Below are 14160 nucleotides of genomic sequence, written 5' to 3'. Positions count from 1 at the left end.
TTCAGTCTCACGCAAACTACAGTCCGCTGGCCTTGGCTCATTCGTAAATGCCTCAATGCTCAACATAGCTAAGACTGAATTCAACATCTTCACCCTTGCACCCCTCCCCACTACCACAAGAGCTGTTTTTTTCTTCTGGGTTCCATACTCAGAAGCCTGGTTTCTCTTTCCTACTAACACAACCTACAACTCAATCACCATATCAGAATTCTTCTTCCTAAATTCATCTTAAGTATCCATATCTCCATCAGCACTGCTGTGTCACTCTAGGCCACCAGACCTCACCAGGATTATTTACAAGTTTCTTTTTTTTTTTTTAAGATTTTATTTATTTGAGGGACGCCTGGATGGCTCAGTCGTTAAGTGTCTGCCTTCGGCTCAGGTCATGATCCCAGGGTCCTGGGATTGAGTCCCACATCGGGCTCCTTGCTCCGTGAGGAACCTGCTTCTCCCTCTCCCTCTACTGCTCCCCCTGCTTGTGCTCTCTCTCTCTCTCTCTCTCTCTGACAAATAAATAAATAAATAATCTTTAAAAAAATAAAAAGATTTTATTTATTAGAGAGAGAGAAAAAAAAAAACACAAGCAGGGGGAGTGGCAGAGAGAGAGCAAGAAGCAGACTCCCCACTGACTGCAGAGCCCAATGTGGGGGCTCGATCCCAGGACCTCAGGATCATGATCTGAGCTGAAGGCAGACACTTAATCGACTGAGCCACCCCGGCGCCCCTACAAGTTTATTATTTCTGTTTTTGCCCCCCTCGCCCAGCCACTTAGTGTTGCAACTAGATTGATTTTTCTGACTAAAGAGCTAGGAGACAAGTTACTTAAGACATTTACTATATACCCACTATGTAACAGTGGTTTCAGGACATGTAGAGGAAAAGGACACTATGGGGGGGGAGAGGCTGTTTGTTTTTACAAATATTGGCCAAATATCTACGTGGTGTCTTAAAAAAAATTCTAATCACAAAACTTTTTAAAATAATGATTTTACTGATATATAATTCACATACCATAACATTCATCCTAAAGATGTATTAAATGGTTTTTATATTCACAAAGTTGTGCAACCATCACTATTTAATTCCAGAATATTCCTTCTCTCCCCTCTTCCCCTCCCCCTGGCCACCACTGATCTATTTTCTGTCTCTAGAAATTTGCCTATTCTTGTATTTCAAATTAATGAAATCATATAATATGTGGCTCTTTTTTTTTGTTCTGGCTGTTTTCACTTAGCATGTTTTCAAGGTTCATCCACATTGTAGCATGTATCAGTATTTCATTCCTTTATTTTTGAAATTAATTAAAATAACATAAATTTATTTCCTCATGGTTCTGAAGGCTGGAAGTCCCAGATCAACATGTTGGTGGACCAAGTTTTCCTGAGGCCTCTCTCCTTGGCTTGCAGATGGGTACTTCATTACTTTAATATTTAATATTCTATCATGTGGATATATCACATTTTGTTTATCCATTTATCAGTTGGTAGGCTTAGGGTTGCTTTCATCTGGCTACTATAAATAATGCTACTATGAACATTCATGTACAAATGTCTGTATGGACTTATGTTTTCATTCTCATGGGTATACACCTAGGAGTGGCACTGCTGGGTCATTTGGTAAATTTAACCTTTTGAATTGCCAGACTGTTTTCCAAAGCAGCGGCACCAATTTACAATCCTACTAGCAGTGTGTGTGAGGGTTTCAATCTTTCCACATCCTCACCAACACTTAATGCCTTTTTTTAACCATTTTAGGGAGTGTGAAGTGGTATCTCATTATGGTTCTGTATATCTCCTTTGGAGAAATATCTATTCAAATCCTTTGCCTATTTAAAAAATTGAATTGTCTTTTCATTGCTGAATTGTAAGAGTTCTTATACATTCTGAATGCTAATCCTCTAGATATATGATTTGCAAAAATTTTCTTTCATTTTGTGGATTGTCATTTCACTTTCTTAATGGTGCCCTTTGACACACACAAGTTTTTAGTTTTGATGAAGTCCAATTTACCTATTTTTCTTTTTGTTGTTGTACTTTTGGTGCCATATCTAAGAAACTATTGGCTAATCCAAGATCATGAAGATATAGTCCTATTTTCTTCCAAGGGTCTTATAGTTTTAGCTCTTACATTTAGGTTCTGGGATTTATTTTTTCATTTATGGGCAAGGTAGGTCCAACATCATTCTTTAGCTTGTAAATATTCACAGAACTTTTAAACTGTACGGCTGGTCTTTCTTTGCAATTAGACTATAAACTCCATGAGGGCAGAGACCAAAATGATCTTACTAAATTTTTTTTATAAGATTTTATTTATTTGTCAGAGAGAGTACAAGCAGGGGGAGCAGAAGGCAGAGGGAGAAGCAGGCTCCCCACTGAGCAGGGAGCCCAATGTGGGACTCGATCTCCAGGACCCTGATATCATGACCTGAGCAGAAGGCAGACGCTAACCGACTGAGCCACCCAGGCGTCCCTAACTAAATTTTTCCTGAATGAATGGATGAATTAGGTTGACAGAATATCAAGTTTCTTTTCTTTTGTCTGAAATCATATCAATTCTGTGCAGTACCACTGTTTTCATTATGATGTTGGCAATTCAAATCTGTTGACAGTAACAATTCAGAAATGAATACACAGGCTGATAGGAATTGTATTATTTAACAGCCGTCATGGTAGTGAAACCGATTTGGATTCAAATCCTGACTTTAAGAACTGTGTAACCTGGGGCAAAGTACATTACCTACTTCTTATTCTATAAAATGGGGATTTAGTTGGTGTAGCTGTCAAAAAGATTAAATCAGATCTTTTAACTACAATGCTTTACACATTGTAAGCATTCATCAAATAGTGCATTTATTACTGCAAAGAACTAGCAGCAATGTCGGGAAATCCATTAACATACTTTTGTCCAAAATTTCTTCAGAGTGCAGATTCCAAGATTACCATTTTCTTTTGTGAATTGAAAATTGTCAGACCTTTGATTTTTGATTCGTAAAGACATACACAAAAATTCAATTCAATGTGGAATATTAAAAATAATATTTTATTATTTGACAGAGAGAGAGAGAGAGAGAGAGAGAGAGAGAACACAAGCAGGGGGAGCGGGAGAGGGAGAAGCAGTCTTCCCGCGGAGCAGGGAGCCCAGTGTGGGGCTCGATCTCAGGACCCTGGGACCATGACCCGAGCGGAAGGCAGACGCTTAATGACTGAGCCACCCAGGCGCCCCTCAATGTGGAAATGATCCTAAAGATGTATGTAAATACCATGGAATTCAGAGTGTCCTGAGCAATAGAATAAAATACCTTGTTGGGTTAAGAACTTAGTAGACAACGGGCTGAGCACAGATTGTAGGCATTTGGGGTTCATCCCAGTGTGGCACATATTTCAGTTTTGTACATTACTTGTACATTACGTGTCTGTCTCATCCACCAGAGTCAGCACAGAAACCCTGTCTTCAGTCATCTTTGCATTTGCAGTACGGTGGACACTGCACGGACAGTTGAATTGAGGCGCCTTGTCCACGGGCGTCAGAAGGGATTCCCTGGATAGGAATGGAGAAGTCCTAAGGGGGTTGGAAAGACCTTGGACCCACTGCCAAGGAGAGAAGAGCAGCTCAGGTATGGAACGCACTGGTCCTATTGCTCCAATCGTACGCAAGTAACGGAGAGAACCACAACCGACTGCCTCTTCCCCGCTCCCGGCTCGGCAGGGCCACTTCCGGGAGGGGGCGGGGAGACAGGAGGAGGCGTGCCGGGAAGAAGGCCGTTTGCGCCGCACCGGGCGGAAGTGTGCCAAAGGTATCGGTGCTGCGACTTCCGGTCCGGGCTAACGCGGCTGAAGTACACTGCGTGGTTTGTGTGGTGCGGTGACAGACTTCTGAAGGCAATTCAGTGGGTGAAGAGGCGAGCATCGGCGTCTGAACTCAGAAGTCTGGAGTCTAGTGAGAGGATAGGGAAAAAAGCCAGGAACCCGAATACAATCTAACCTCTGTTTCCGCGGGGGCAACTTCCACGGGAACCCCTCTGCCCTGGTAACGGCCAAAGAGGAGATGGCGCCAGTCAGGGAGCGGCCGTGGCCGACACAGTGAGGAAGCTTGAAGGCGGAGCAACCGGAGAAGCCTCGGGAGAACAGCCAGAGCCGTCGCTGTCGCTACCACTGCCACCACCATGGAAGGGGCAAAGCCGACTTTGCAGCTCGTATACCAGGCAGTGCAGGCGCTTTACCACGACCCAGATCCCAGCGGAAAGGAGCGCGCCTCGTTTTGGCTTGGAGAGCTGCAGCGTTCGGTGAGGGGCCCACAGAGGCCGTTCTGCGCCGCGGGGCAAGGGCGGGGTGGGACCTAGGCTCGAGCTGGATCCTGAGCCGGGCGGTTGGCCTCGTGAGATGCTCCTTAGGGAGGAGCTGCTGCCGCGGGGTGGGGCTGCGAGGCTACATTTACGCCGCTTTTCGGAAACTAGTCGCTGCTGGTCGGTCGCGAACTGGCCCTTTCCCCACCCCGTACAATCAGATTTGTAGGTCCCGTACTCGCTTGTGGTATCGATCTGGTCCTGTTTAAGTTTTACGCTTGCTACTTGCTTCTTAGGCCCTGCTTTCGCGTTTAGTCTTCCTTCAAATCCAGTCCCAGTGTTTCTCCATCTTCCACTTAACGGGTGCTTTATCCGTCTCCTTTCGGTGTCCCAGTGTTCGCGTCTGGCAATTCCATCCCAGTCGCAGCCTTGCACCTTAGTGTGTCTTACTGATTTTTCATTAAGTAACAGTGATAGTTTGAATCTATTATTCTCGAAACTTCTCAGGGTTCTAGATTCTTTTACAGGCGAATTTCCACCGTGTTTGGGAGTACAACGTGATGTAAAGAGAAAAATACCAGTTGAAAATTCTTGCAGTTAGTTCACATCTTGCTGCATATTTGTTCCCTCACCTTGTTTTTTCCTTGACTTTAGGTTCTTTATAAGATACTGGTATCCATAGCTGCCTTGATTATTCCATATGACTGTGTGGACATCCAGTTAGGGGTTTAATTTCAGCCTGTTAGACCTATTGTATTTCTGCATTCTTTAATTCACGTGTCTTAACTTTCCTCTAAATTTCATACTCACTTTTTCTGTGCTTTATTTCTGTGTGTGTGTGTGTGTGTATACTTGGTGATCTTGCTGACTTTACCTTTCTTACTTTTGAATTTTATATTCCCAAGCATATTTTTAAAGTTTACTCCTTCCCCTTTCTCCCCCCTCCCCTTTCTTTTTTAAAACTAGTAACTGATACTTAAAGGTGCTCTGCCCTTCTAAATGAGACTCTGGGCTGCAAGTGCGTAATAAATATTTAAAATTTTGCAACTTTGGCTTTAGATATTACATTTAAAAATTTGGGGATCCCAAGTTCTGGATAAACTCATGGGAAAAGATAAAGGAATAAGACTCACTGTAGGCTCCACAAGGAAATCATTCACATGTGCTCTTATTTAGTGTTTAGTTTTTGGGGAGTTATAAATCTGATACATCATACTAAAAGTCATCTCTTCCCTACTAAACTTGCTTTTTGTTGTGTGTATTTTAAAATAAATATTTGTGTGCTTACCCTGTACCACAACTGTGCTAGGCTTTGGTATATGCAAATGAACCAGGCAAAAATCTCTGCTTGCCACATAGTATATTTGTGATGACTAAATGAGTTGATATCTGCAAAGAACTTAGAAAAGTTCTTGGAACCCAGAGTTTAAAATATGTTAGTAATTGTTATTTAAATGGTAGTCACTCTTCTTACTTTCCACTACCATCTGTTACAACCTTACATTTATCATCATTATTACTATTTACAGTAAGGGTCCCAAAAGGAACAGATGGCACACTTGTAATAGAATAGTTCAAGGAGGGCTTATTTGCTAAAAGTATTGTTTATAAAGGTGCTGGTATAATGTGGTACCACAAGAGATAATGAAGTAACCTGTAGCCAAACTAATTAACATCCATAGGCAGGAAGGAATAGGAGAGGGAGTAGTTACTTGAACTCTGAAGGAAAGTGTGGAGTTGGCTGCCTTGAGAGGAGATGGGCTGGAGGAATAAATATATTGACCTTATTCCCCTAAACTCCTGGGATTCTTCTTTGGGCAAACCCAAACAAAAGCTAGGGGACAACCGGAACCAGTTGATATAGTCCATATAGGTCAGCATAGTGGGGCAAAAAGCAGTAGGGAAGGGTGGAAAAGTGGACCTAAAAACACATCATTTTTAGGCAACTTCGGCATCAGGATTCACAGCTCAGCTGACATTTCAGCCCCTTAATTCCCTTACCTCTTTTTCTCAGCCTCATGGTCACGCTGTCACATCTTGGATCTTTCCATTACTAAAAAGCCACCAATCCTCAAGTCGCTAACTCAGCTACATGGTCACACAGTCACAACCTGAATCTTGTCATTATTAAAAAGTCACCAGCCTGGGGTGCCTGGCTGGCTCAGTTGGTAGATAGAGTATGTGGCTCTTGATCTTGCAATCATGAGTTCAAGACCCATGTTGGTATAGAGCTTACTTAAAATAAAAGCGGGGGAGTGCCTGGCTGGTTCAGTTGGTTAAGCTCAGGTCTTTATCTCAGGGTGGTGAGTTTAAAACTCATGTTGGGCTCTACATTGGTGTGGAGCCCACTTTAAAAAAAAGTTACCAGCCCCCCACATCACTAACTCAGATATCTGCTCTAATCACAACCCACTCTTCTAGTTTGCTGCTTAGGGATTCAAGTAACCTTATATAGTAGGCATTTTTTGAAATCTATGATTTTAATTTCTATCAAAATTAAAAAGTTATGGGGCACTTGGGTGGCTCAGTTGGTTAAGCGTCCAACTCTTGATTTTGGCTCAGGTCATGATCTCAGGATGGTGAGATCCTGCCCCTGTGTGGGGCTCTGCACTGGGCAGGGAGCCTGCTTAAGATTCTCTCTCTCCTAGTTCCCCGACCTCTCACTCACATGCTCCCTCTCTCAATAAAAAAAACAAAAACACCCCCCCCAAAAAAAATATATATATATATTTTTAAGATTTTATTTATTTGACAGAGAGAGACACAGCGAGAGAGGAAACACAAGCAGGGAGAAGCAGGCCTCCCACGGAACAGGGAGCCCGATGCGGGGCTTGCTTGATCCCAGGACCCTGGGATCATCACCTGAGCTGAAGGCAGACGCTTAATGACTGAGCCACCCAGGCACCCCATGTAGTTGTATTTTTAAAACTTAAAATATTTTAAAATAAACTTTTAAAACTTTAAAAAGTTATAAAATGGATTTTACAAGAAAAAGTCCTAGGATGTAAAGAGCAGTTATGTTTAGACTTTCTTCTGTGAAAGATGAGGATTTGGGCTCCCTCCATCTTCTGTTGCATCTCTCTAAACATAGTTATATCAGTTTTTGTTAAATATACACAACACACATTGTGAACCACATAGCATATATAACATGGTAATTTTTCCTTTTTTGTGCAACTTTTTTTTTCTGGTGGTAGTCATTACCTTTTTCTTTCTTTCACATTTACTTCATTTTCTGTATATCTGTAATAATTTGTTCAAAACCCTCTGAGTATGTAAATATCCTCTTAGTATGTTCAGATTGGTAATCTCTTTCCTTTTTTGGTAGAAGAAAACCTCTCCCTAAAGGGCTCTATCTTCCTGCTCGATCTGACCTTGTTATTCTCCAGGTCTGTTGCATAATTATTGTCCTGGGATCTCTAAGCCTCCTAGGGAATTACATTCTCTTTCTTGTGTTAGATGCATTGAATCCTGGATCCCATGATCTTTTCTTGGATTACTCCCTCATTTGATGGCTAATTGAGAAGGGAACCTTTACCCCTTCTCTCATATTTCTGTTGGTCTTTTTTCTTGGACCACTTTTATCCTGAGAGCAATCCTTTGGATATAAATGGGGCTGCCAGTGCAGGTGGGAGAATGAACCAGGGAATGGATCTTACCACGATGTATGTAGGCTTTATTTATTTATTTTTAAAGATTTTATTTATTTATTTATTTATTTATTTATTTATTTATTTTTAAAGACCTACAGTTTCTTTATTGAATAACAGTATTTAGAAATCAAGATCTAGAGACTAGGCTTTATCATGGCAGCTATGACATCAAGACTTGTAACGACTTGTTGCCATATATTATAGCTACGTTGCAAACCATCAACATTACTTGAAATCAACAAATTACATTTTCAGTGTTCAGCCTATATAAAGATTTTATTTATTAATTCATGAGAGAGAGAGAGAGAGAGGCAGAGGCAGAGGGAGAAGCAGGCTCTCCACGGAGCAGGGAGCCCGATGCGGGACTCAATCCCAGAACCCTGGGATCACGACTGGAGCCAAAGGCAGATGCTTAACCGACTGAGCCACCCGGGTGCCCCAGTATGTAGGCTTTAATTTAATATATTTTCAGTATGATATTCTTGTCCTTAGGTGAGTCTATTGGCCAAGAGTGCAGAGTCCTTCTGTATCAGTCTTTCCAAAGTAAATCTTGAGTCTTCTGTGACGGTGGGAGGATAGTAGCCTGGCCACTCAGTCTAACTGCTTATTACAGATTTTGAACCCACTCCTATGTTTTTTCTTCCACCTGTGCATCTGCCTTCAGGTGTACCTTTTAATTCTTGTACTTGGTACTTTAAATTCACTGAGATTTTGCAACGTGAATCATTTTGCCCCCTTGGCTTTCCGTTTCTTATCCCGTCCTTCCTCTGAAAAAGTTTCAACTTTTTCAGACCTGCTAAGACAGTTAACTCCTCAATAAGCATTCTAGTTTTCACAGTTTTGTTAATATCAGTCATGTTTCCATTCTTTTTGTCCTTATGGAACACCCCCCCCCATTTTAAAAAATCTCTTTACTCTGATTTTAGTAGATTTTTGGAAGGGACCCATGGGCAAACAAATGTATTCAATCAGTTCAGTCATGTTAAACAAATCCCCGAATTAGTTCTTGAATTTCATCAAAACCTTATTCAGTTGACTGGCTCCTATTGTTTCTTCGTTAGGTCTTGTCTTACTTTTCTCTATCTAATTTGGATTACAAGGTCTATCATTCTAGTAATTTTCATAAATATACTGTACCATCAGCCCTTCACCTCTGATTTGGTATAACTTCAGCATAGGTGTAGCCAACTGCTTCTCCCTTCTCCTGTCAGGTCTAGGTGCTCTGCATCCATTTTCTGAATTCTTAGGAACCTTGATCTTTTGGTTATCCTCTCACTTGCATCTTCAGACTCCCCCTTTACTGCGTCTTTCCCATCAGCATTCATACAGCGGTAGTATTTCCCATAGTAAGCAAATGGTTATGGTGGAGAGGGAGAAGGGAGGTGGTAGAGAATGCTTTCTCTGTCCAATTTTGTTATTTCTTTAATTCTTTCATACTTCTGTGGTTTTACTCTTTCCCAGTCTTGTCTTCAAATGAAGAAACTAACCAATCTTTTCAAAGCCCAGCCTAAATTCTTTCTCCTTGAAGTCTTAACTGATTCTCTTCAAATGAAAATCATTTCTGCCTCCACTGAACACCTAGAGCACTTTATATAATTGCATTTGTAATTTTTTTTACCTTTTTGAAAATCTGTTTTGTTCCCCCTGTTAGACTGTAGAATCATTTTATTTGCTTATATGATACAGTTGAGGGAATAATTTAATGGTTATTAAGAAAGCAGTGACCAAGGTTCCTGACACAAAGGTTCTTAAAAATGTGTGTTGAGGGGCACCTGGGTGGCGGCTTAGTAGATTAAGCGTTTGACTCTTGGTTTCTGCTCAGGTCATGATCTCAGGGACCCACATCAGGCCCCACGCTCAGTGTGGAGTCTGCTTGTCCCTCTCCCTCTGTTCCTTCCCCTGCTCCTGCTCTCCCTCTCGCAGAAATAAGTAAATAAAATCTTAAAAAAAAAATGTGTGTTGAATGAATACGAAGGGATAGTTGGATATCTCAAATTTTTTTTGCTGCCTCTCTCTACCATACCCATGGGTAATTTAAAATAATATTATTCAGCCTCGTGTGATGTTCTGTTTTGAGGCTTTCCATCCTTATTTATTTATTTTTTTAAAGATTTTATTTATTTGACAGAGAGCAGGAGAGCACAAGCAGTGGGAGTGGCAGAGGGAGAGGGAGAAGCAGGCTCCCTGCCCAGCAGGGAGCCCGATGCAAGGCTCGATCCCAGGGTCATGGGATTGTGACTTGAGCCGAAGGCAGTTGCTTAACCAACTGAACCACCCAGGCGCCCCTCCATCCCTTTTTTTTTTTTTAAACAAACTTTGTGAGGGGCACCGGGGTGGCTTAATTGGTTAAGAGTCTGCCTTCAGTTCAGGTCATGATCTCAGGGTCCTGGTATCAGCCCAGCAGGGAGTCTGCTTCTCCCTCTCCCTTCCACTTTTGCTCTCTCTTGCTCTTTCTCAAATAAATAAATAAAATCTTTGAAAAAAAAACAACCTTTGTGAGATAAATTTATATTGCCCTCATTTTATTCTTTAAAAGCCTTGGGTACAGGAAAGGAGAGGAACTTTTTGACTCAATAAGGCTTTCTCGAGGTAGTCACTAAGTACAGACTAAAAGTCTGTTCTAGTGTAGTAACAGGCATAGTGTTTTAATTTCAAGTTTGTTGTTAAGGAACGAATGTGCCTAGTTTGTTTGAAAACCATTTTGAAGAATACACATTTTTTAAAAAATGTTTTATTTATTTATTTGACAGACACAGCGAGAAAGGGAACACAAACTGGGGGAGTGGGGGAGGGAGAAGCGGGCTCCCATGTGGGGCCCTATCCCCAGGACCCTGGGATCATGACCCTAGCTGAAGGCAGACGCTTAAGAACTAAGCCACCCAGGCACCCCAGAAGAATACACATTTTGAAAAAACATATCACTTCCCTCTAACTTTCACTTTACTAATCTTAAAGCCATTTAGTAGAATTCTAATGACCTGGTAACAATTGATTTGGTTTAAAGGTGTAATTTAGATAAGGTTTAGTCCATGCTATGAGTTAGCATCTTTTCTCTTTCTCTAATATTTATATAAAACAGCCATTTGCCAACGAATCTATATTCATTACTCTAAGCTTTTTTTTTCCTGACAAAATTCTTGGAAACAACCTACAGCCATGGTTTTGATTTATGTGATAGGCAGGTATCACTGATATCCAAAGTTTTTTAAAATAAAGCAAGTTATTTTGAGACAGATCTTAAAGGAAGCCTATCAGTGAACTGTTCTGAACACTTTGTCCACTTCTGGTAACCCAAATGAGTAGATGGTGTAGAAAGCAAGCAATAGAAGGAAAGACCATCTCTTTATACAGCTAATGAATTATGCTACACATTTCTTCTAAGTTTGTAATTTAGATTATAAGGAGACTACTTTTATAGAGACAATCTGTGGGTCAGAGGTTAGCTCAAAAATTTTATAGTTGAGTCTGGAAACTGAAATGGAATGATGAAATCATAAAAAGCAATCAAAGCATGCTCTGATGGACTAAGTTGACATTGTCATGTTTGGTTTGTCACGTATCCTTAGGAATTTTCTTCTAAATATCCTATCAGGAAAGTCATGGATCATGGAATTTCAGCTTCAGATTTCTTTCTTAATAATTTTCCTCTCTGGAATTTCTTGATTCTTTAGCCTAGTTAAAAAAATCTAGGGTCTTTGGTTTTTCTTTTAGCAATTGCAGTTATTGACTTGACATATCTGAAAATCTGGGCTTTTTTTATGCTTATGCTTTCATCCTTCAGTTAAGTGACTCTTAAAACATGACATGCTTTTGAAAGGAGAGCTTTCTAGAAAAGAGAAAATATTCATCTACAAATTTTGTGGATCAGTTAATTCAACGAACAGGACTACTGTATGCCTTGCATTGCTGGAAACTGGCAACACATAAATGATAAAAACCAGAGATCTTTATTCCAGAGTTCAGCAATCTGGCTGTGTCATCTAATATGGTAGCCATTAGCCAGATGGCTGTTGTGACTACTTAAATTAATTAAAATTAAATAAAAGTTAAAATCAGTTCCTTACTTGCCACATTCCAAGTCTTGGACAGTGCACATATAGACATTTCATGTGTTTGTTGGAGACTATGAATGAGAATTTGTGATGGTATTTATGTTGGCATGGTAGTCTGTTAGCCAGTGGCTTTCATCCATGTTTGGATTAGTTTATTTCTTGTCTTCCCAGGCCTTGGACCAAAGTTGGTAGTGCGATTCAGGATATAAAATTATCAGGGCAGTGCTGCATTTTCTAATTATAACACAGTTTTCTTCCAAAGCTTTCCAGATAGTTCATTTTTTTTTCATGTTGATTGCACTGATGTCTATAAAGAAAATGGAAAATAGATTGCATAGATTTTTTTTATTGTGGTAAAATATTCATAACATAAATAACCATTTTTAGGTATACAATTCAGTGGCATGAGGTACATTCATGTCGTTGTGCAGCCATCACCCCCGCTGGTCTCTAGAACTTTTTCATCTTCCCAGACTAAAACTCTATACCTATTAAATAACTCTCCATTCCCTCTTCTCTCCAGCCCCTGGCAGCACCATTCGACTTTTTGTCTCTATGAATTTGACTATCCAGATACCTTGTATAAGTAGAATCATATACTATTTGTACTTTTGTATCTTATTTCACTTAGCATAATGTCTTTAAGGTTCATTCACGATCATTCCTTTTTTAAAATTGCAGTAAAATATACATAACATAAAACTCACCATTTAACCATTTTAAAGTGTACAGATTAATGGGTTTAAATACATTTATGTTGTTGTGCATCCATTATCACCATCCATCTCCAAACTTTTTCATCTTGTAAAACTGAAACTCTGCCTATTAAACACAGTTAACTCCCCATTTTTCCCTCCCCGTCCCCCAGCCCCTAGCAACTTGCTTTCTATCTTTGTGAATTTCACTACTCTAGGTACCTCATGTAAATGGAATCATACTGTATTTGAACTTTCGTGACTGGCTTATTCACATAGCATAATGTCCTCGGGGTTCATCTATGGTGTATCATTTTCAGAATTTCATCCCCTTTTAAGGCTGAATAATAACGTATGTACCACATTTTGTTTATCCACTCATCTGTCAATGAACACTTGGGTTGCTTCTACCTTTTGGCTATTGCAGATAATGTTGTTGTGACCATGGGCGTACAAATACCTTTTGGAGGCCCTGCTTTCACTTCTTCTGAGTATATATCCAGAAAGGGAATTGCTGGTTATATGGCAATGCTGCTTGTTTTTTTTGTTTTAAGGGACTGCCATACTGTTTTCCAGATTTTTTTTTTTTTTTAAAGATTTTACTTATTTATTTGAGAAAGAGAATGAGAGAGAGCACGAGAAGGGGGAGGGTCAGAGGGAGAAGCAGACTCCCTGCCGAGCAGGGAGCCCGATGTGGGACTCGATCCCGGGACTCCAGGATCATGACCTGAGCGAAAGGCAGTCGCTTAACCAACTGAGCCACCCAGGCGCCCTGTTTTCCAGATTTTATAGAATTTTAAGCTCTGTTGAACTTGAAAACAAATTTAATTCATACGAAGTTGAGATTGCTCAGATTACCTCTCTTGTATTTTTCTAGCTTGTACCCTGGTACTGAAGTAACTAACAGAGAGTGTTTTACTGCTGTACAGGTGAAGTCTCAGACAGAAGCTTTATTTCTCGTTACTGGAAGTTCATAGTGCTGCTAAAGGGGAAAATATTGTAGTGTTTGGCGTGTAGAACTCCTTAAAAATATTGACTTAACTTTCCTTTCTGGTAGAGTTTCCAAAATGACAATATTATGAAATGTGGTTTTTTTCTTTTGGTAAGAAATTTTCTGTTAATGGAGTTTTCATTATGTATTTTACCTATTTTTTCTCAAGCCCGTAGCACAGTTCTTTTCAGTTTTTCCTCTGTATTCATTGTTTTCTGTTTCAGACATGTATAATACTATTTAAATGGCTCCAGAACAGAAGAAAGTACTTAGAATTAGACGTGAAAATATATGGGTTTTTTACATAAGGTTTCAGAGTTTTCTAACACTTTGATGCTTTTTTTTTATACAATATTTTAAGCTAGACATTTCACATTCCTATAAGATTGAAAAACTTGAATCTTCAGCATAGTGTTAACATATGCTTAATATGTCTGAGACTATTCTCATTCTTCTGGTTTGTATGAGTTGTTATAAAACTTGGCTC

At 40.1% G+C, this 14160-nt stretch overlaps 1 protein-coding gene across 2 annotated transcripts in view; it reads left to right on the top strand.

Annotated features, from left to right (window-relative positions):
* Positions 1 to 3804: 3804 nt before the first annotated feature.
* TNPO3 (transportin 3) overlaps positions 3805 to 14160 on the top strand; it is a 79606-nt gene continuing 69250 nt past the window's right edge. The window contains exon 1 of one of the 2 annotated variants that reach the window (XM_088018468.1): positions 3805 to 4282. In XM_088018468.1, coding sequence (XP_087874594.1) covers positions 4163 to 4282 — 120 coding nt within the window. In that variant the 5' untranslated portion in view covers positions 3805 to 4162. The remainder of the gene's footprint in view (positions 4283 to 14160) is intronic. The other variant, XM_028104988.2, reaches the window with a different exon arrangement.

Source organism: Eumetopias jubatus, unplaced genomic scaffold (assembly GCF_037043125.1).
Source record: "Eumetopias jubatus isolate StellerSeaLion01/CBP00866 unplaced genomic scaffold, mEumJub1_p1.0 scaffold_14, whole genome shotgun sequence".
In the NCBI taxonomy this organism is placed as follows: Eukaryota; Metazoa; Chordata; class Mammalia; order Carnivora; family Otariidae; genus Eumetopias; species Eumetopias jubatus.
The sequence above is the reverse complement of the archived record's forward strand: the minus strand, read 5'-3'. Positions and strand labels throughout refer to the sequence as shown.